At 39.0% G+C, this 23,997-nt stretch overlaps 1 protein-coding gene across 6 annotated transcripts in view; it reads right to left on the bottom strand.

The window, feature by feature from the left end:
• PTPRZ1 (protein tyrosine phosphatase receptor type Z1) overlaps positions 1-23,997 on the bottom strand; it is a 143,528-nt gene that overhangs the window by 31,214 nt on the left and 88,317 nt on the right. For 4 of the 6 annotated variants that reach the window (XM_075427680.1, XM_075427682.1, XM_075427681.1 and 1 more), the window contains exons 9-13: positions 18,348-18,532; positions 17,477-17,603; positions 10,646-10,689; positions 4,462-8,044; positions 627-771 (exon numbers count right to left, since the gene is read on the bottom strand). In XM_075427680.1, coding sequence (XP_075283795.1) covers positions 627-771; positions 4,462-8,044; positions 10,646-10,689; positions 17,477-17,603; positions 18,348-18,532 — 4,084 coding nt within the window. The remainder of the gene's footprint in view (positions 1-626; positions 772-4,461; positions 8,045-10,645; positions 10,690-17,476; positions 17,604-18,347; positions 18,533-23,997) is intronic. The other 2 variants (XM_075427685.1, XM_075427686.1) reach the window with 1 other exon arrangement.

Here is a 23,997-nt window from a genome sequence, read left to right as displayed (position 1 = left end):
CAAAGTAGAACAACGTTTTAACCCTAGAACATCACATGAGCTACTCAGTAAGTGATCTTAAAACATTTATACTGTTATACTATTATACTATTATTAAACTACCCCATTTCTGTCTTGCATATAATGTGAGCTACAGTACACTCCTACAGTCCGATATGAATTGCTCATTCACATGGTCCTGATGAGGACCATATTCTCATCCTAAATTGACAACTACCTTTTTTTAACTGTTAAAGGACTGGAAACTGTTAAAGAATTGGGAAACAAACCCATGCCATGCTATTTATTTTTATTCTCCCTCCTGTTATTCGCAGTGTTAAGTCACTTGTCCTCTAGGTATTAATAATCACAATTAAGTTTACTAAAATATCTCAAAATGGAAATAAACTATTTGCAGTGGTTCAATCCTCTACAACCACAAAGGATTGTAGTTGAGCATTTTGGACTGAAATCACCGTATTTTGTCAGCTTTGTGTCACTGCAGCAATGGGAACAATACAAAGACACGGTGAGAGACAAGATCCAGCCTCCCTCCTGTAAACCAGCTCAATAACGTCAATCACATTTTTCAAATCAGAGCTCTTTAAAACTGAAAAAAAAAAACAACCAACCAAAAAACAACTTACCTCCAGTATATGAGAATACCCACAAGAATCACTAGACAGATAAAAGTCAGGGCTGATACGACCACAAGTGGTACAACTGTCTTCTTCTCTGATTCCAGACTCTCAGCTAGACCAATACGAGACTCATGGCTACTATTACTTGCCTCTGCAGTCAGAGAAAATTGAAACAGTCCATGTTTAAATACTGACAAATGCACAGCATGAGTGAATGTGTCTTATAGCGATCCTATTTAATACCACTTACCTCTAATTTTTACTACGTACTGCAGAAAGTGTATACATTTGCAAACCAGCTTACAGAAAATAAGCAGACAGCGGGTAAAGCAAAGTGTTCAAGCTTATGTGACTCAGCCTTCCAGCAGTGGAGAATTTTCTTTGTAAGAATAGCAGATTGTTGTTAAAATATAGGAGAAGAAAGCTTTTTATTTTCACCTGTTTATTAGCTGAAAGCCGAGTTAAGGAATCTAAATACATAATATTGGAATGTGTAAAGAACACTTTGATATGAATCTGTCACTCCTATAATGCAAACCACTTCTCTGACTAATAGTTTAATAGGAAAATTTTCTTACAGTAGTGCCTATATGCTTGCTGTATTGCACTTCAGCCTTCTGTATTTTAATACACTGTCCATTCTGTAACTCGCCTTATAGACACACCCTGCTTCCTCTGAATCCAATTGCAGTACTTCTTCCCCCAACTATACTGGAGCCAGTATTAAATTTCCTACTTCCATCTTAACAGTTGATCAAATTATTATTTAGATATTATCTAGACTTTCCATTTCTGTCAGCCTTGCAATGGTGGATGACAGAAACATTTGGGCACAGGAATCTGTATGAAGATTAAAGCAATATATTTTATAATCCCATTAAAATAAAGGAACACAATAGTGGACAACACCAATATTGCATTTTTAACTTTGGTCAAACCTCAAAAAATAAACATTCTAAAACTGTGATTTTGACGCTAAATGACTAATTCTTTTCAATCTGTGCAGTTTACTGTGATCTGTGACCATTATATGAGTTAAAACACAGAAATAAACACTTTTGCCCTTCTTAGAATTAAACCCCTAGATTTTCTAAGAATGTTTTATGCTTTTGTGAACAGTCCTAATCCAATGAATGTTCTGATTGGGAGCAAAATTTTGCCGTCTAGAAATGAGCTGCACTCCACTGGGATCTCAAAGGACCAGTTCTACATGAATAAAAAACTTTCAGGCAAAAGGGAGGAGGGAATGGAGCTGTATCTGGAGGGAAACAAAAAAAAAGAGAACAAAGCACATGTCCTAAATACAATGTCAAAAACCAAACAGCTTCACACAGTACACACTTCCAGGCAGCTCTCTGCTTCCACTTTCTTGAGTTTAGGGGCTTTCAGGGCTTTATATGGTAAAAGGTCTAGGCTCTGATCTTGCAAGCATCTTCTTGGTTTTAGTTTAAAGTACTCAAACACCCGAATCAATCACTACTCTTTAAATCCTGTAGCTCAGTGCGCACAGTGATTGCAGGCACAAGTTACTTCTGAAATATCTGTCCCCAGGTTTCTGGCGAGTAGGCAAAAATCAGCATTTCCTATTGATTTCAGAAGAAACTACATGTATGAATGACAGATCAGAAAATGGTCCCTTTGAGGCATTCGTACTTGCTTATCCAACTCTGGACTAATCCAGAGGGTAAAAGCCAGTCTTAACTGTGTGATGACAGGGTTCCTTCAAACTGCATGACCAAATGCATTCGTCCTATGGGAAATGAAGAGCAGGCTTCTCCTGTAAGGCAGGGTTGCTTGCCTACTTGGCCATCCCTCCATTGATGGCAGCTGAAAAGACAGCCTCATCTATAGCAGATTTCTTTGCTCCCTAATAATTGATGTGTTTGGATCCTTTGAATATTTCTTTATATTAATTTCTCTTACTTGTTCAACAGAAATTGAAAGATTTAGGTAGCCACAGAGGTCTTACGGAGAAAGCCCTAGTTCAGAACAAGCATAAACAGGCATTAACAGCGACAAAGACTGGGAACTGTTTAAATTACAATTCTTTCTGTAATGGTCACAACAAGAAGACTTTTCATGAATTTCTGGTGAATTCCCTGTAATATATCAGTAAGTTCTCAGCTTAGGGTTTTTTTTTTGTTTGTTTCACTGCTTTATAATTGAATTAAAGCAAAGATGTCTTTGATTTACAGGACACCATGTTAGACATGCTCACATTGAATTTTCCGTTTATTAAAAGACAATATTTGGCATCATTTATTGGAAAAAATAATGTACATGAAATGATACTGTATAGTGTCTTTCAATAATATTTAGAAGACAAAGTTTAAGTCTGCTGTACTCCTCCTCCTCCTCCTCCTTCAGTCATGTATAATCCTTTCTGAATTACTATCAGTAACAATTCAAATGACGCTCACTATGCAAACTATAAATCTCTTACAGTGATACTCATTCACATTAGTAATATAAATTTTGAAATACTGATGTTCTTTTTACTGATTTTAAAGAAATGTTATGCATTTTCCATAATATACTACTTACCTACTGAACTAATTCACTTTAGTTTTATAACACCTACCTTGTTAGGACTCCTATTAATTTCAGTATGTTTCCTACTTTATTTCAGTATGTTTTCTATTTCCTTTTATTTTCTATTTTTCATATTTCATTAGCCCCAGCTACGCAGAGTCTCAATCTACCACTTCTTCATATTAGTATTCTGTTTCTCATGAGTAATACGACCTCATGTGATTTAATTGTGTATTTGTAGAAATGTGGTGAAAATTTCACATGCTTTGTGGATTCCATTCCTTAGTGGATTTAGCTGGATGATACTGCCCTCTACAGATGCTGTGAGTACTTAATGGAAATTCAATTTATTTTCTAAAATATCAATTTAATCTTGGTTGTTGGGTTGTGTTTTTTTCCAAACATCAGTTATTGTTTCTGACTTAACTCTTGTATTTTTCAACACTCTAACAACAGGCAATGCACATTATGTGTCTGAACACTTCAAATTTTCCAACAATGCATTTTTAGAAAAAGAAATGCTTTATATTCATCAGGTGAAGTTGAGTTTTGCCTTCTGACCTGATCCTTGGAACCAAAGATCACAAATGCTATCACTGACTTTAAGAGGACTAAATAGGAAAATAGCACTAAATATAAACAGGTACAGGAAAACTGGCTCTAGTATTTTAGAAATATGCAAATCTGGCACAAAACATCTGCAACTCACTGAAATTTGAAGGTGGCATACTGAATAAGAATGAAAATGCTTTTATGAGTTAAGACGAATCAGAATCAAACTGAAGCATCTTCTTCCTTGCTCAACACATCTTAGAAAATACAAAGCAAAACACAAGGAGGAAATGTGCTGCTGTAAGTTAAAAATCAGACTCTCGGAGGTATGTTTGCTCTGGCAGAGGCATGGTTTCCTCTGGTGTGTTTCCATAAGGGCAGCACTTGTCTTTGTACAGAGAACTTGCATCCCTCTTAAACCTTTAAAACTAAAATCAAACAGTTAACATTGAAACAAATTCTGGTTTTAGACTGTGCACCACCCAGCTTCTGCTGACAGTACACATCTATCCAATAGCAGAGCATGAATCTTCTTACTGAAGAATATTTCAGGAGCAGTTTTAAGTAGCTAGAAGTAGCATTCACAAGATAGCCAGCTCAGCATGCATCCCCTGCTTCCCAATGATTCCTTAATCACACCCACTGGCACTGTTACGTTCTCCTTTATTATATGTAGATAAACCTTCTCGTTCTCTATGGCACAAAAGTACCCCCTCACAGCTTTCCATGGTATTCATTAGATTTATCCATAACTAACCTGCCTCAGAGATGTTGAATACTGATGAGTGATCGCTAGTAACAGATGAGGCTGACGACTGTGATGATCCAGGAGTTAATTCTGAGTTACCTGCTTCAACTGCCCCTTCAGTGTCTCTCTCATTAAGGTCGGGAAAACTGAAATCTGTTGAAGTTTCATTATCATTAAGGCTATCTGAGGTACCTTGGCCAGAACCACTTTCTTCATCACTTGTAAAAACAGCCCAAGACTTAGACTCTGATGTGTTTTGCAGTGGGACACCAGCAGTCTGAACGTGGTTGTCCAAAACTGTCGGGTCGTTGTACTTCTTAGGTAGCGCACTTGCTGTCGAAGTCGGTACTGATGTATAATTACGTCTGTTCATGGCAAGGTTTATCTGACTGTCTGATGCAGCAGTTGAAACTTTCTCTTCTTCTTCAGGTTTCTCAGAATGTGAGCTTATAATTAGGTTACTCTGATCCTTGTTATTGTTTACCTTTGTATTTTGTTCCTCTACTACCATATCCTGAGCTTCTCTATGGGAAGCGCATGAGATACAGTTACTTAAAGGGAAGCCATCGTCATATTCATCGTAGTCATCCTCAACTACAGAAGGCCACAAATCGGTACTGGACATGATACTGGGAGACAACCCAGAGGATTCTCTAGAAAGACCCAGCAACCTACTCAAAGTTACAGGGATCTCACTTTTGGGAGGAACAGCTGTAACAGAAATATGTACATTTGATAAAGGAGGAGGGTGACGAATGGACACATCAGAATCAGAAACAACTGCAGGCATGTGAACAGGATCAAAACCAAGTGTGGAACTTGAAGAGACACTGGCAGACTCACTTCCTTCAAAAACACTTGAAGAAATACGGCTGTCTGCAGGAGTAGCTACACGTGGTAATGTATCAACTGTTAGGAAGGGAGTTGTTACAGCATTCACTGCTTGGGGCGGAAAAGCATTTGTATTTTCTAAACTGGTCAGCTGGAATGCAACATCGCTACTGTACAATGAAGGCATAACCTGCTGAACATCTTCACTGTTAAACAAACTGGATGAAACATATTCCTCACTTGCATAAGAGACAGATAAACCTTGAAGTGACGCTGTGGGCTTACTAAAAGTGTTTGACAACGTATCAGCAGCAGAAGGTGCAGATGTAGAATGCAGCATGGTTTCAGTTGTAGCAGAACCTGGTGCCATTTGATGCAATATTTGGTCAAATGTAGAACTATCTTTATGAACCCTGGAGCTTTCAGCCAATATTGGATCACTAGGCACAACTGCAGCTGTGTTAAGCAGAGTGCCACCGCCAGAAGATTGGAAGAAGGACTGCAGTAATGCTTCATTATTTAATGTAGCTGAGGTCTCATAAAAGTGCAGCTGAGTCGAGGACAACATTTTGCTATAAGCAGGGGCAGAGAAAGCTTCATCTGAGCTTGCACTAAGCATAGGTTTAAGCAAAGTGTCGTCAAAGGCTGGAGGTGTAACATGCAAAGGCTGAACGGAAAGGTAATTTTCTGTAAGTTTACTAATATCATGATCAAATATCTTAGTAGTGGGAAAAGCAAGAGAGACTGGAAGGATTCCCTTTGTGCTAGAAACAGGAAGTGGGCTTTCTTGCTGAGACGTATTCTGCTTATTTACATCATCATTAGAAACAGATGTAGAAAGTTCAGGTATCACTTTACTTTCAGCACTGGAAGCCATTTCACTTAAAGAAGAGGAAATTTGCGGTTCTCTCTCATCTCCATATACAACATCACCTTTTTGAAGCATCTTATTAACATCACTAAACCCAGATGATTCATACAAAATTTCATCTACAGAATCAGAGGAAGAAACATTAAGTACCGTCAAAGTATCTGTATCAGGCAAAAGGGACTCACTACCAGAGTATGCTTCAGACCAATCCGTATCACTAGACAGAGAGTGCGTAGGCTGCAGCAAAATATCAGCTTGTGATATTACAGAAGAAGGTTTATGCACCAATACGTTGTTATAGCTGCTAAGTAAAGGATCTTGACGAAATACGTCAACAGAATCATGCACAAATTCTGCAGAGTCATAAGAAACAGTAAAGCTTTGGAGGGAGCCCACATTACTAGACAAAGCATAAGGAAGTTCAGACATTGTAGATAGTACATGCATATTTATATCACTGCTGGATGGTTCAACTTGAGAAAATACGTGAGTTCTATTATGACCAAATATCAGTGTCTCTGAAGCAGCATGAGTAGTCTGATGTGACACCACATCAGCATATTGAGCAAGGCTTGGCTGTTTTAATGTATCGCCCTCTGCCAATGTCAAAGAAGCATGCAGGGACACCTTATCACTTGCAACAGCTGGAGTAGCACTTTGTGGTAACATCTGAGAAACTGTATACAGACGGTGAAACATTTTACTACTGGAGGAAGCAGAGGAAAATGTAAGCAAAGGTACATCATCATAGGAAGACAGGGTGGGTTCAAATGACACAGCAACACTGGGAAATACAGGTGTAGCATGCAAGGTCACATCACTATCTGATGTAGCAGGGGTAGTGTCGAGCATCTGAGAGTCAAACAATACAGGGGTGACTAGAGGAAACACTTCACTACTGTAGGAAGGTTGAAGAGGTATCTCACCATTATAGACTGGTTGAGTTGTCTGAGAGAGTACCTCACTGGCAGCAGAAGCAGAACCATATTCTCCAGAGCTTGAAGAGACAGAGTGAGGTGATAACTCAGCAGAGGAGAAAGCAAAGGTAGAATAATGTGGCAATTCTAAATCCGCATCTGAAGTGTCTTGCGAAGCCACTGGGCTGCTGGAATAGGGTACTGTAGCTGGCTTTAATCCCTCTACATAAGCATCAGTGTAACTGGTCTGAGACAATTGCCTGCTATCTGATGTATCAACAGACTGAGTTGTCAGATCTGTAGCATTACGAAGCCACAAATTTCCATCAGTGGAAGAAATATGCTTTGGTGGCTCATCAGAGCTTGAGGGTGCTGCACCTTCTGAAACATACTTAATGGAGCCTTGGGAAAGAACATCATGCATGCTTATATCTGGGCTTCCCGAAGGAAGGGTGTCTTCTTCAGAGGTCTGCTCCGTAACGAACTGTGCTGAAGAAGTGGTAAGAACGGAACTCCAAAAGTCACCAGATTCTTGATGAGGTTTAAAAGGAGACAATAAGAAATCTTCATCACTATGGACAGTAGTGGTTATTCTTGTTGGTTCAGTGCCTGAAGAAAGGTATATGTATTCTTCTTCTATGCCTTTGGTGGAGCCAATGAGTTGAGGAGGAATTCCAGTAATTGTTCGGGATTCCGAAAAAGGATCTTCCTCTTCTTCAGAAACTTCACTAGCAGGTGGAGAAGTAAGGTAATAAACTGCTTTGAAAACATCATCCTTACCATGCAATTCTTCTTCTCTTGTTAAGTATCTATTTGTTTTAGCTTCATTGGGTTTTGTCCCCATTTTATCTTGAATATAGCTAGATGTAGTCACCTGGAAATCTTTCCTCCTTATTTGATTTATTGTACTGTCAGTGCTAGGAATCACTGCAGTTTCTTCATCCACCTTTATTTCCTTTTCATCGACTTCATCCTTTGAAAAGATATCATAACCGAAGACAATTAAAAATGTTTATGGACACCGCACACAAATGAAAACCAAAACTGCTATAATAGACTTTTTTATGGCTCCATAGAAACAAGCGAGACAAAACATGACAACACTTGAGAATACTGTTGGTCTTCAAGCAAAATTTTAAGATGCAAGAACAGGTATCCTATCCTCTCTTGAAAATATTACTTATTTGTAATATAAACAAAAAATCTTGTGTCACATCAACTTCTTAAATATTGTGTTACTTTTACTCTGCTTCAGAGACAGACACTCATAGTATTTATTTATTAAAAAAAGCTCTACCTCTTTCCTAATAAAATGCAATCATATATGCAGTACACATCAATGAAAAAATGGTTTTGCTATGAGAATGGAGATTTGCACTAATATCCTGATAGTAGTTAAACTACCATAGTAACAGAATTTGTAAAATATACTTATCACCTGTCCTTAAATCAGCTGATTCTTCAGAGTTCTCTGTAGATGATTTCAAGATAGTCAGCATGACCGTAACAGTTTCACAAGTGTTGTGAGTGATGCCACCTTGTCCCTCTTACGATCCCTTGTTTGCTGAACATGAATAATGATACTTTGTGAAAAACCTGTGTTAGGGTTTTGACTTCTAAGGACAGATCCAAAAAGAAACAACAACAAAAAAATTGCATGCCTAAATACAATTAGGATTTAGGCAGGCCTTGAGTATCTAAGTTCAAATCCTTTCTCCAACTTTCCCCGCTTCAAATCAAAAAACATAATGTGGAAGCATCTAACTTGCTCAGCAGGCATTTTTATTTTGACCCAGACACAGCAGCGCCCTCAGCTCTGTGCTGGGCCCCCATCTAGAACTGCACCAGAACCAGACCTGTCCAAGCACAACTCTGCAAATTAGATTGAGGGGCACCTTCAGTTTCTGAAGGGATTTGATTTGACAAGGCCACATAGCCCTAAGAGACAGCAGCGGGATGGAGTCTGTCGCAAAATACAATTGCAACTCTCTCTTTCTTTGAAGATCTGGCTTGGTGATGTGCTGGCAATACCCATCTGATTTTATTCAAAAGCATAATGTTGAGAGAAAACACCCAGAAGACAGAAGACCGGGACATCATTATCAGGCTGAGAAATCCTCAGTTTCCACTACATTTTAGGCTGAGTAGATATCCCACTCCTCACTGAAGTGAGCAGCGCACAGCAGAGAGAAGAATGTAAAATAAGAGTCTTTGAAAGAAAGTGCTCAAGACAAAGCACAGCTGAATAAACTATTAATTGGGGCACTCGGCTGATAGGAGCTGGTAGCTTTTATTGAGTCTTACCAGAGTGAGGGCTTTAGCCACCAGGCTAGAGCCGTGCTTCACACCGCACTCCCTTTTCTGTGCCAGGAACATCCAGTGCGCTCGCACAATGTAAGGGACCTCAGACACGGCTCTCACGTTTGGATTTCATTCCAAGGGCTAAATGCCCAAAATGTAGGGACAGCAGTGCCTAGGTTGTGCATCCTCAAACCTGGACTGGACTGGACAGGTCCTTGTTCCTGAAAAATCTACTTCCTGAAGGGCAATATCTGCACTTTCAAATTTTCTTGGTTCAAGTAAAAATAAACTGGCATTCATTAGCACACAGCTATGGTCCTGACAGATGCAATGTAATAGTCCAGATACACAGCTTACATCAACAGAGAAATAACTGTATTACTGGTTAGTCAGCATCCACAAATACAAGGAGGGGTAACCAGACAGCCAGGTAAGCACAGGCTATTTATTTAACTAAGAAGGACTTGCCACTCAGTGAGATTACTGCCATCGTAGATTGCAACTATAAAATAAAAATTCTGCAGGATTACTTGATACAAATGCAGGTCTTACTGAAGGAACTGTCCATCTTATAAAATCTGTATTAAACGTTGTTAAAAACTTCACTGTGATATTTTCACCTCTCTCCTTGATGGGAAACCAGAAACCTAGTTACCAGACTAGTCTGCAGAGGGTATCAAAGAAACACCCAAAGTTGCACAGAGTTGTACTGTAAAGTCTAACTTGAGTTCAAGAACTAAATGACCCTCCAAGAATTTTGGAATAACTGTTAAATTCATCTGATAGCACACTGATAGCAGACACACACGAATCTCAAGCACACCTGCCTTCCTCCCTCACTTTAGTTTACTACATGCTAAGACCATCACAAGCAAGCCCAAGTCAGATTTCTCTTTAAACAAACTAAAAAGACCAACATTGGGTGACAGCTTTGATTCTGCTAAATGAACAATTTTGTCAGACTTCACTCAGAGGTGAGAGTAACCTGATGCCCCATTTTCAAAAATATTTAGGCATATCCTGCAATATCCCATACTTCGTCACCTGTCTCCAGCCCTAGAGAAATAAATCATGAGGCATCTATCTCGAGAGTTATCTAGGGAGGAATATAGCTGAATGAAAAGGCTGTATATGCATATATATGTATGTATATATAAATACAGACAATCCATTGTTGGTGACACAGCTTTGCAAATTTTCACAGAATATCAATTCAATTTAGTTGAAATGTATGTATTTTAAATACTCTCTTACAAACAAATGAATGCTATACCTCATATTCTTCAGTTTCATTCAGTTCGGGAATGAGGTCAGCCTCTATAAAACAAAAATACACACCATATCATCCAACATTTTAAATTCACAGAATTATTAACTCTGCAAGGACTCAACTGATTAGTTAATAGGTTCACTGAGACTTAGCCTAGGATGTTTTACAGGATTGTGCTTGGAGAAGTGGCCAACCACCTCGGTTGAGGACTTGCTCTAAGGGTAGCAGTGTTCATCGAGACAGGACACATTCAGCCACAACAGTTATGCCTGGCTCTAGTTGAATACTGCAGCACATGTTGGATCTGCACTGAGGAACCATATCCTAGCCAGGAAGAACCAAGTTTACGAGAATCTTTCCTATGAGAAAGTACAGTTTAATGCAGAAATACAGAAGAGATAAATAAGGTAAGTCGGGGAATCAACTACTCCTCTGCATTTAATCTGACAGCTCTGAAGATATTCTTGTAAAATGATCTGTTCTCTGATTTTCAAACAGCAGATTCCTCATTTGTGCACCCAGGCTTCGAGTCAGGTACCAGCGCAACAGCCATGCCATCCTATTCAGCATGCAGTAGGCTGCCAGTCTCCATCAGAGCAGACCAAAGAGAATCACCGCTCCTACAGTCCAGCACTTAAGGCCATTTTCAAACCTCCACTCCGCTCGATTTAACGTAAGGACATGAACACAGCTGTATTGCATCCCACAGAAAGTCCCTAATAAACAGGTACTGGGCGCTCTGCGAAGAACTACTCTAAAGGCTTTTGAGGCCTTCTCAGTTTTCACAAATAAGTAAGTTAAGCAGGATCAAGGAATTAATCTCCTACAGCCCAGGTAGTCTCACCTTCTTTCTCTCTGTATTTCTGGCAATTCCAGTATTGTACTTCTGATGGTGGTCAGCAAGCAAGGCTTCAAAGCAGGTCTCTAGAAACCTGCAGATCTCTGGTATGAACTGACATGGGCCTCCAGCAACAAAATCCAATACACCTTGCACAGCATTAACTCATCTTACTGCTCCTTTGGTCTGCAGAATGGTCTATTCCCTATCTGAATCTTTCTAAGGCGTTCTCCTAAGCAACGTTCTAGCACCCTGCCTGTACGTCAGTGCTAGCACGTCTGCTGAGGGCTGATTTGCACAAGCGAAAACGCCAGTCTCATAGCCTGGGGAGCGATTCTAACGACAGCATCACGCAGTTTCCTCCACAACTCCCATGCGAAGTTTCCTCAACACACCAGTATACAGATGCCACCTTACACTTCTCGTCTCTGCAAAGTCAGATGGGGATCTACGACTTAATTTGTATTCTCTTTGGTCTGTCAGTATCTAACTTTCAAAACTAAATGAGACATGTATTATATGCAACATACACTAAATAAAGCTTATGAAACTAATAAGCTCATATGGTTTTATTTTTAGATTATAGCATGCAAACAAATTTTGACTAAACAATACTGCACAAAATCTTCATAAATTGTTCCTTTGTAACAAACAGTTATAAATTACCAAGTACTGAATTAACCTTTTGTTAACAAGTTAGAGAAAAAATATCTTACCTCTGACTCCTGGAAGCCTAGGAGGCTCCGGGGCAGGGTGGGGAGGGGAGTGGAGGGGAGGAAGGGGTGGAGGAGATAATGATATTCCCTGGCTTCTCAATGACATAAATCAAATATTGTAGACATCAGTTTGAAAGTCTTCCCACCGTAGACCCATACCATGAATTACACATTCAACAGACTTCTCTGAAAAATGTTTTTAACACAGAGAAATTCTATTCATTCTTTCTGTGGTCACTGTTCTTGAGTTGAGCTCTAATCAGACTCAGTCAGAAAAATAAAATATGTTGACTGTGCTAGAGTATACAGTAGAGTACGTGCTCTCAAATTCCACCAGCAGAAAACTACATTTTTTTTTCTGTTGTCTCCATGGAGAGGCACTAAGATACATATATATATACATATATGTATACATATATGTATATATATATGCAAAAATAATGGTATTAACAACACTAAATCTGCATGCATTTTACAATGCCTATTTAAACTTAGTTTGTCACAGAAAATGTATTTGTCGAAAGCATTAGAGACACACCGTTACAGAAGTTGTGTTAATCCTGTTGCTGAGTTTCTGGTTTCATAGGAGATTATAGAAATCTGCCAACATCCCCCAACCAAGGATAAGAACCACGGCCTCCAAAAAACAACCCATTGATGTAGGTTGATGAACAAGCTTGTTTATTTTTTCTGGAACCACATATTGATTACTCTATAGCTTACATTTTAAAATAATATAATTAAATCATTAGTGAGAAAGTTTTGTAGAGGTCTTTTCATAGTTCATTTTAATGACAGATGAAGAAATGATAGAACAAAGACACAAAAGGTAACTATTTCTCTACATTTATGTTCAATGCAGATCCTTTAAAAAATGTCTTAACCGGATTTGTAATTGTAGAATAACATGCACACCATAAACTGTTTTCATTTCTGTACTGTCTTATAAATGGCATGGCAAGAACAAAAGTAAAGCCTGTTTCTTCTGATTAAACTAGTTTTCAGATTTCTACATTTATCAGTACAAAAATAGAAAAAAGCATCCCCTAAATGAAACATTTAAGATATGCTTAGTGTTTTTTAGGACAAAAAATCACTCACGAAGACAAGTTACAAAGAAATTGCAGTTAGACCCTCACAAAGCCTTGCTGAAAGCATGACCTGCCATGCAGGAGACAGCATTTGAGAGCCATATCCCAGCATGGGTTTTTTTGATAAACACCAACTGAAGTCTACATAAAGGAGGATGAGAGGAGAGTTATATTCTTATTTTTCATTTCCTGTCTCAGCAAAAGCATATTAAGTAAACACTGGTATTAACTACACAACAAACTACTGCAGAACTTTGAGAGCTATACAGATGTTATCTAGAGAGTCAAAGCACACATTTAGATAGTTATTCCAAATCCAATTCTAATAGGAAATGAATAATCGGTAAATAAACGCTGTACTTTGATCCAAGCTGACTAAAACACTATGCACACGATTTCCTTCACTTTCTGTTGGAGGTTGTGTGGCTACACCGCGTATGGCATCTGGTGACTTTTACTAAATGGAAACTAACTGGAAACAATTCTAATGTGCACGTACGCTATATCGCAAGATGAAAGGCTGCCACTCTGAACAGTTTAGAAAATGTCCAAAGAGCAGAGGTCTCAACTGTGATCATTTGCCCAGTGTCGTATCAGAGCTCCTGAGGATTCCACAAACTGAGGCAGAGAGCACGGCCCAAAAGAGGTCCTTCCTCTTAGACAGCATTGCCAAGAATGACAGGGTTTAAACCCACTTTGTGGAACATCCGGAGCCTGCAGAGCCCTCACTAACCATGTACAGGAGGCACCAAGGTGAAGTGGGGAGAAGATGTGAGAAATGCTCTCTCTTGCAAGCGTCTCAAAAGGAAAAGTCTAAAACAACGGTTATGAGTTTTTTGAACACCAGATTGGTGTTGCACGGTGTACTGAAACTTCCCTCATTAGAAGTGGCCACTCCAAGGGCAGAACACTTCCCGGAAAAGGGCTCATCTAATGCTTCCGCATGACTCATGCCTCACTTTAGCTCTTAACATGAAGATTAATTGATCTGGAGGTGACTGCAGGGAATTTCATCTTAATTAAACTGGCTTACTCAGAGTAATTCTTGAAAATGAAAGTTTTAGCTTATGCTTTATGTGAGTCAATTTTATTTCAAGTCTTCAGGGTGAAGGTAAATTTTCTTTCATAAATTCACAAGCAGGAGCTCCAAGAAATCCCCTTTTGCCTCAAGATCTATAAAGCAGATCACAAAACCGATTTGATGTTATAGTTGTAACCAGTAAATTGCTCTGAACAAGTCTTTCTCATTAGATATCTACATTCTCATACCTCTGTTGTTTAACATTTTCAATATTAAAATATTAAATACGAAAACACTTGCAATATTTGCAACAGTTAATTCAGATGTAAATAATTAGTAAAAGTAAGTACGCAATTAAACATTAATATTAGAAATAAATGGAAGTTTTTTTCATATTTTAAAACTATATTCAGGGTTGAGACAGCATCTATAAAATTTATTTATAGAGTAATATATTTCCCTAGGAATCATACTAATTACATGAGAGGGATTTTTCCCTGAATTTTCCTCATCCAGTGCTTTCAGATGTACTGCTGTGGAAGTGTCGAAACAAAAGAACACAAAGTACATTTAATAACTTTGTGTCCATTTCAGTTAGGAAGCATCCCAAAGAAACAGTTTTTCTGAAACACGCAAAATATTCATTTTGGCATTTCATTTTTATTTATAAACTCTCCCTCTTTTATTTTTTTTTTTTTAAATTTAAAATATCCCTGAAACACTTCATTTGACCTGAAATGATCTTCCTCAATTCTAAAACTTTTGGAAAACTAAAGGAAAAACCTTAGACACATCTCAAGCTATTACAAATTTTCAGAACTGCCTGAAATTTGAATAAAACCCAGGTGTTTAGACAGTTCTGATATGCAGATTGTTTAACTCTCCCCTTTATAATGCTTTATTTAAAAACAAGAAAACTCAGGATAAGAATATACTTATTAACGTTAATTTGCTTTAATGCAACATGAAAGAGACATATTTAAATGTTCAAATGACAGAAACCACAAAAACACCACTTTCATAGTTACGCTAACCTGTTCATATTTTATATAGATACATTTTTACATTGTTCTGCCTCCTAGGTATCCTTGCTTTGTACTTTCTCATTTTTTTAACAAAAAGAAATTTGTGGTGTGTCTGTGTAAAAAGGCATGAGAACATCAGCCCTTCACTCAGAAGTGCCAAACATAATATTAATCGCACCAAATTCTCTTGTCTGAGAATATCAATCTCAGAGAAATTTCTGCTGATATACTAGAAAGTGAAACGAGTTTTCTAGTATTTCCAAAGCAAGGCCCTCACTCTTCCTTCCACCGAAACGAACGCAAAGCCACTGCTGACTTCAGCAGAAGTACAGCAGGGATGCCGTCACCAGCAGCTGCATCTACACCGCTGGCCAACTGCAGGCTGCCAAACCCCCCACCGTCCTCTTGCCGGGTTTGCTCCCCACGCCCCACTGTCCTCTTGCTGGGTTTGCTCCCCAGCAGTATTTGCTCGCAGCTCAGGTGCACTGCGCAGCCGTGCCGGCAGTGCTGGCTCCTCAGTTACCCAGCCCCAGTGCTCTCATCTCCCTCCCCACCTCTGCACCCACGTTTCCTTCCAAAGAGAATGATGGCACACAGCCGGGTGGTACGAACTCACCCTTACAGCAGGGATACAACAGTAGTAGCAGGACAGTTTATCCTGTGGGTATTACCTGCACTGGATTTTGTTTTGCAATGTCTGTTTTCAGAGGTTTTAAAGCTGTGATTTGTTGAACTACTGTGTAATAACAACACTACTACGCTGCTTAGTTGTCATCCCATATAGAAATGGATGTGGGGCTATGTAGATGAAATCTCATCTGAAAAAATCTTCAAACACAAAATCAGCAAATTCTGGAAAGGGAGTGGAGGAATCTAGTATCTAAGAGGTAGATGAAGGATAAACAGAAAAGCGAAATGTCAGGCAGAATGTCAGAACCTTGTCATGGACTTCTTCGAAAACTGAAGAGAAATAGGAAAATTCTGGTAGTTATCAGCATAAGACTTCAAAAATGCATTCTTCTTAACAGTTTGTGATTGAAAGACAAGTTAAATGTTTATTGAAAATTTATATGCACGATACTTGAAACTGCACCCCCCTCCTTCACACAAAACCACACTATTACAAGCCTATTACCATTTTAGTTCATAATTCATGCGGTAGAGATTGTTGAGAATCATATTCTTTCTCGCTGTAAAAAAATGTGGTTCCCTTGAAATGAAAAACTGACCTGTCTTCCCAAGTACATCACAACATTGCTAAGGACTTTGCTGTAGCTAAACAGACTTAATGAAGTGTAAAACTGAACTTACAGAATCAGTAGATAAACAACAAGAATCCAGGCCCTTAGATAAAAAATGTTTTCTGGCACCATCAGAGAGTCTTTGATTTTTTTCCTATGATTAATTACAGCGTTCTTAATTAAAAACACAACTCTCACTCATTTTGGTAAGAACTGGGTCTGATGCTAAAACTTCCATAGAATTTAAGCAATGATTAAGGAATAGATCAAGCTTCATGCTACAGTTTCAAATTATTTTATATTTACCAGCAGGCGGAAGAGGTAAATCTGGTTGTGAAATCAGTGAGATTTGTTTGTTAGGCCTTTTGATTTTTTGCGAGGGAGCATTAAGAAGCAAGGGAATTCCATCACCGCAAGTCCTTTGAAATCAAACTCCAAGTAATCATAAGAAATCAAATTTCAAAATCAGTTGATATAGTCTTATAAGTCATTTATGGGGTTTGTATTATTTGTTTCCTTAATACTTTGGCTGCGTGGATTAATTTTGGGAGGACGCTTGAACCATAGAGAAATAACACCAAACATGGTTTTATTTCCCTACATTGTATTGCTAAAAGATACACTTGTGAGGTTTGAAATCAGGTAGGTGTTTTTCAAAATGTTCTTAGAGTTAAAAAAAATCAACATGCAGTCTTTCATAGGTAATGTTTACAAGGAATGAAGAATTACATCATGTAAAATATCAGTAGCAAAGAACATGCTGAAGGTTAACTGCAGCGATTTTGAAATTTCATTTTAGCAGACTTTGATAATCGCGTATTTTAACTGGTTTGCAAACAAGCTACTTTGTCAAACATAGATTTTCAGCTAAAAGTGATCAGTAAGCTCAAAAGACCACTTACCTGGGTCCTCTAAAGGCATATCAACAATGACTTGGTCACTGTACTTTCCATATAGACCATTAGAGCAAACAGCAACTATCTGAAGAACATAACTTGTATTGGGCAGCAGATTATTTAGAATAGCACCCTAAAAGAAAAACCATGTTTAATCATTTACTTGCACGTGGGTATCAAATATTTGGAAATGTTAAATTTTTCATAATACATTTTTCACACAAACCATAAAGTTCCTTTCATCTAGGACTCTGTTACATACTTTTCATATTTTATTCTCACAAATATTTTTCAGTCAACTTTAAAAAACATCCTGTGAACTTTTACATGTAGGATACCATATTATCTAATTATTCAATGCTGAACACTAGGTTTAGGTAGCATTATCTCTGACAAATTATGAGTCTTTAAAAAGGGTAAAAGGAACAGATCACACTAGTAAAATACCACGAAGGTGTAACCAGGAACTTAATATTTATAGCAGTATGATCATACTGGATCTTATTAGTTGCTTGTGTAGGTCATTCTTTGCACATCTGTGAGCAATGAAGTACAGATTACTATTAATGGACTAAGGGTTTTATGGCTAAGGAGCTCTGAGATTGACATGATCATAAACTTTTGGGGATAGTATAGGCAAATCAGAACGGCAATCTGTGACAGTTTGCTCTCCTCTGGGCGAGAGCAGCTTTTTTTTTTTTTTACTTGTCTTTGTGGCTTCACAGCCAAAAGATGAAGTGCAGCTTCTGAGAGCTGTAGCCAAAGAAGTAATTTTTTATTGAATCATCTCCCAGATACTGTTTAATCCCTTAAGATAATTAACAGTGAGTGTTTTGCCATCAGCCCTTTGTATGAAACTTGAAGAGTTTACAGTTACCAAGTCCTGATACCCATCTGTCAGAAACTCATGCTTAGTCTGGTCTTCTCCATCCAACTGTTGATAAAAGACAGCAAATCTCTCTATTGTGGTGTCGTATACAACCCGAGGTCTTTCCCATGTAACAAGAAGACTAGTGTAATTCTTTGGATCGGATTGGACATTTTCAGGTTCTGAGCTGCAAACTGAAAGAAAGAAAAAAGAAAAGAACGTGATATTTATTAAATGGTAGAAATGACTCTATTAACATCTTGAGCCACCTCCTGAGAAAATTAATGCAAGTCTTTCACGTGTCTCATTTTTAGCTTTCCACTAAAATATCTGGGATGCCATGCACTGTAAACAGAACTGGTATTTTAACAATAGATTTTCAAGAGCAAGCTAATTTGAGGACTGAGTCCCCTGCTCCCCCTTTTTTATATCATATTTTGTGAACTATCCATATCCAGTTCCCAAGATACAAAATACGAAACACAAAACATAAAGATTTCTATATACGTCCTGGGCATGAAACATCTTTATTACTCTGTCTTTATGTGTCTATCGGAGCAGCATTAGAAGAGCTGCACGCTCTCTCACCAGCTATAATAGACTGTAATCAATAATAAATCTTTAACAAAAGATTGCTTTTAAAGGTTAAAGATAAACCTATCACATTTGAACTTCCTCTCAAGGGTGTTTGAGTCTTTCTGTAGTACCTAAAGAGACAAAAGGCAAACAGGGAGAGGCTAAGAAAAGATTAAGTTAGCAGGTCGTGATTTTGTGTTATTATATTTTTTAAGGCACCATCTAGACATCTGCCGAAGAAGTCTGATCAGATCGTTGCAGTCCTGGGTCTGGCTCATGCACACCTTCTTTGTGAGCCTGGAACCTGCACTCCAGAAGAAGCCTGGTCAGGCAGCTACTCTTGCATGTCTTCCAGCCTTTCCCCTCCAACGCTCTTTTCATCTTATTCAAGTAAGATGAATGTTTTGATACTCTTCCAGACATACAGATGGACTGATTAGCACTGTGCTAGAAATTTACTGAGACTCCGACATTTGTTTTTCAAATTGCTCAAATACCTCTGTATAGCTTAAAAATAATATACAAGGTCAAAGGTAGGTTATCCTGTACAAAAAAATTATATTAGCATAAAATGTAAAGTATTTAGCTGAAGCTTACTGAAATATGACCAGTAAGCTGTGATACACACAAAAATAAAGCAGTATCACATACAACTGGAACATTCATGGCTGGTCTGGGTTTGGGCTGAGACCCCACTCTCCTGCCTTGCTTTCATCATCCCCCTCTGCTGGTGTGGGGAACCGTGTCCTCAGACACAGCACTGAAGAATGGAGATGAGTGTCAAAATTGGTCACTAACTTATGGTCTCCAACGTAAGACCCCAGCAACTACATTTGTTCTGATGTCTCAGAATGAGGGCCAGGGGTCCCTGACATTTCCTTTTATAAATCCCTCTTCTTATCTCTTTGAAACCACAGAGGTTTTGAACTTAGGCTGAAATACTCAGACTGGCTATCTGCTCCTGCCCTAGCTTTTGGGAAGTTCTTTTCTCATGTTCCGAATTTCCTTTCGTATGTGCTTTCATATGCACTGAAAATGCATTGCTTCATTTACTCTGTCATTTCTATTGCTTTATTTCATCTATTAGACTTGTCAAATCCACTGATCCAAGTTTACGAACCTTGCATATTCAAATTATTAGATGGAGATATTTTTATTACAAAACTTTTATCTTGACTTTTGAACAATTCATTACATAATCATTTCCTATTTGAAATAAATGAGGAAACATAGTTTTCAAATCCCAGATTCTGTTTTAAACAAACTTCGAGTATCTAGCAAAAGCAAGCAAAACAAACTGTCTAGCTAATTAAAGCATGTGGATTCTTTGGATTTCTGTGGAGCAAACACCACAACACTACAACGCTTTTGGTGGGTAATACCGCATTTTTGAAAAACAGGAAAAAATTTCTTTCCATTAACTTTGCAATTTGCCACTTGAACACAGGAGGGCACTCAATCCCCAACATTTAGAAAAACAAATTCTTCCTTTCTCTACGCAGGTGGGAAGTTTTGAGCAGCTCTCGTCTGAGCTAGTCAATAGAAAATAAGCAGCAATTTTTTTCTTTTTCTTTTTCTTTTTCTTTTTGTGGATGTGAGCTAATGGTAGAGGCAGCACTAGTCTGTGTAATTCAGTTGACTTCTGTAGCTTGCCAGGCTTTGAATCTACAGTGCTACATATCTGACATGCCATTTTATTCATTACACTGAATTCTTTTAATTGACATAAAGGGACAGCAAATTAAAAAAAAAATCTCAAGTGGTTTATATTCCATTCCATTCCATTCCTAAAACTTGGCATTCCAGCCCATTTCCACCAGATGGCAAAAGGAAGTCATTAGACCAGCAAGACCACTCCCACCTCATTTCTGAACATTGAGGCAGATGACTTAAACTCTGATTTTATTCTTTTTAATGAATCAAAACACTCTTTAGCTATTTCTTTTCAAAGGTGTTTAAAATAACTCTCCAAATACTTTTTCATAGTGAAAGTATCAAGCTTCTCCCTCTCCAACTCTTCTCTACTGTTCTTTTTCCTCCCCTTCTCTTTTTCACCTGTGAGTGAATTTGGTTCTGAAATCTCTGACTGTATTCAGACTAACTGAGCAATATTATAAAACTTGTCAAGGTAGAAGGTTGGTGTCTTCAGTATTATTTCTTTCAGTATCACTCTGTTTTATTTTCCAGATAGTTCTTCCAACTATTTTTTCTTCAAGAAAAAAGTTGTCTTCCCTTTTGTTCTCCTCCTTTTGATGCTTGGTCCTGTTCACCTCAGCAGTGACCAACAATATTCCTATGTGACATCCATCTGCATATTATTTCACGCCGATTCTTTCCCAAGGTGGAGTCTCTTGCCCTTCTCCTGATGCCTCTCCATCAGCCATCCTGCCTGTGCGGTTTCCTTCCCTTTCCTGCCAGTCTCAGCAACACAGTGGTACTTTGTTCCTGCCTTTTCCCATTTTCCCTCTCCAGAGACCAGGAAAAGCGAGGAGGTGACGTATTAGCTTACCTAATTAAAGACTTCTGCTCTGATACAAACTTTGAAAATCTGGGCAAAGAGACTTAAAGAAAGGGAGTTCCTGAATCTGTTAAAGTCACAGATTTTCAACTGGACTACAAGTCTGAAGCAGCAAAAAAATATTCACAGGAAGTCAGAGCCCTATTCAAGCCCCTGCTGGCCTTGAATTCAGGTCTCTGCTTTGCCCAGGTGAGTACTCAGGTGCTGATTTTGCATATTAGACCATGATAATGCACCTATTTGTCCTTCTTGTTCTGTGGAATAAAATGCTACCTATTTAACTTCTAAGTTTTTAATCAAAGCTGAATTGCATCATCGGGGAGCACCAAGGTACATTAGCCAAATCATTATCAAAAAACTACTTGGGCTGTGTTTTTAACAAAAAGACCCTTATAAGCTGCCCAAATTTGGCTTATTCACTTATATATATAGATATATATATAAAGTCCATGCATGCATTAAAGCTTCTCTGAGCTTGACAGGGTTGGAATAAAACTTGGTGTAGTTCTGAGGCAGCATTGCATAACTGAGGGAATTTTTTTCCACATTTGTTACTTTCTTCTACTTTTAGTTAAATCTGGGTTTGAGATTTTTATCTTCTAAATCCAGATTTTCAGTTGTGGAAGCCATGAAACCACTTCATTTAGATTAAGACATTCAAGGGTTTTTCAGCTCCCTGTCACAGCGCGTGGCAAAAAGTAGTTCTTCAATATTCCCAGTCCACTCTGTCCCTGTGACGGAGCTGGAGCAGCACAGCAGGTGTGTGTGCTGGGCTGACCTCAGCTGGCTGCCAGGCGCCCACCCAGCCACTCTCTCCGTCTCCTCAGCAGGATGGGGGAAGAAAATCAGACGAAAAATCTCATGGGTCATGATGAAGATAGCGAGATTGCTCACTAGTCACTGTCATGGGCAAAACAGACTTGACTTGGGGAAATGAATTTATCACCAATAAAAACAGATAGTGAGAAACAAAAACAAAACTAAAATACCTTCTCCCCAGACTTCCCTTCTTCCCAGACTCAACTTCACGCTTGACCCTTCCACCTCCCCACCCCAAGTGGCACAGAGACATGGGGAATAGGGGCTGGGGTCAGTTCATAGAACTTTGCCTCTGCAGATCCTTCCTCCTCATGCTGTTCCCCGGCACCAGCGTGGGCTCCCACCCACGGGGTGCAATCCTTCATGAACTTCTCCAGCTAAGTCGTTTCCATGGGGTACAGTCCTTCAGGAACAGACTGCTACAGTGTGGGTCCCCCATGGGGCCACAGAACCTGACAGAAAACCTGCTCCCGCACGAGCTCCTCTCCACAGGCCGTAGCTCCTGGCAGCAGCCATCTCTTGTGTGGGCTCTCCATGGGCTGCACCAGGACGACCTGCCTCACCAGGGTCTTTTCCACGGGATGCAGGGGATCCTCTGCTCTGGCGCCTGGAGCACTCCTCCCTTCTTCTTCTCTCACTTTGGTGCTCCAGGGCTGTTTCTCTCACATTTTTCCTCACTCCTCACTGCCGTGCAGCATTTTGCCCTTTATTAAATACATTTTCCCAGAGGTGCCGCCATTGCGGCCGAGGGGTGCGGCTGTGCCCTGCAGTGGGGTGAGCTGGAGCCGGCTGGGCCCAACTTTGTCTGGTGCGGGGCAGCCCCGGCCTCTCCTCTCCCCATGATGGCCGCCCGCTGCCGGTGCCTGGGCATGGGCACACAGCACATGCTGTCAGTATAAAGTATCCTACACAAGAGGAAATGTCTTGGGGCAATCTGAGAATGGCTATAGCCAATTTATGTCACCTGTGGTATATGAAATGATAGAGGCACGAGTCCTCACCCTGGTCTTGCAAGAGAATTTAACTACAATAACTGCTGAACTTCACACAGCTGTATTTTGCATGAGAAAACAGGCTGACAAATATTTTTTACCTCTATATATTGTCAGACTTGAATTTTAAGAACCCATTGTTTTTTACATCTTTACTAAATCCAGGAAGATTAACAAGAATCGTGTTTCTACGCTGACTCACAGGGCATTACTAGCAGAGGGGAGTGGACGGGAAATTTTGTAACAGGCCCAGCAGCTACCGCGATGGTTCTCGGGTTTATGGGAATAAACAATGATTTGTATTATAAATGGATTTTCCTGCCAGCTGAGGTAGGTGGAGATAAAGCATTACAATTTCAAAAAGCTTTTTGAGTTGAATCCTCAATTATGGCTGTAAGGATTAGCTATTTTAATCTTCTTCTTATATAAATACATACATATATGCATACAAAGATATCGCAGTGGAAAATTACATGTATCACTTGGCATGCCTGGGGAACGAACTACCTCCCATGACCTCAGTAGGGCAGTGCTTGTACACCAAGACTACTGAGGTTGACACTGTGTAAAAATTTCTAACAATATATTGCTGAAATTAGTTTATGATTGAATAGAAAGATTCTTTTAGCCCTTATCAGCAAACTTAGCTCTACTTAAGAAATGCCATGTATTAACAAGAGCAATAAATCAAGCACTTAATACTACAGCCTAATGAGAGTCTACACCGAACCCAATAGGAGCAAAATGGGATTCT

Source organism: Opisthocomus hoazin, chromosome 8 (assembly GCF_030867145.1).
Source record: "Opisthocomus hoazin isolate bOpiHoa1 chromosome 8, bOpiHoa1.hap1, whole genome shotgun sequence".
NCBI lineage: Eukaryota > Metazoa > Chordata > Aves > Opisthocomiformes > Opisthocomidae > Opisthocomus > Opisthocomus hoazin.
This window is presented reverse-complemented; position numbering and strand designations above follow the sequence as displayed.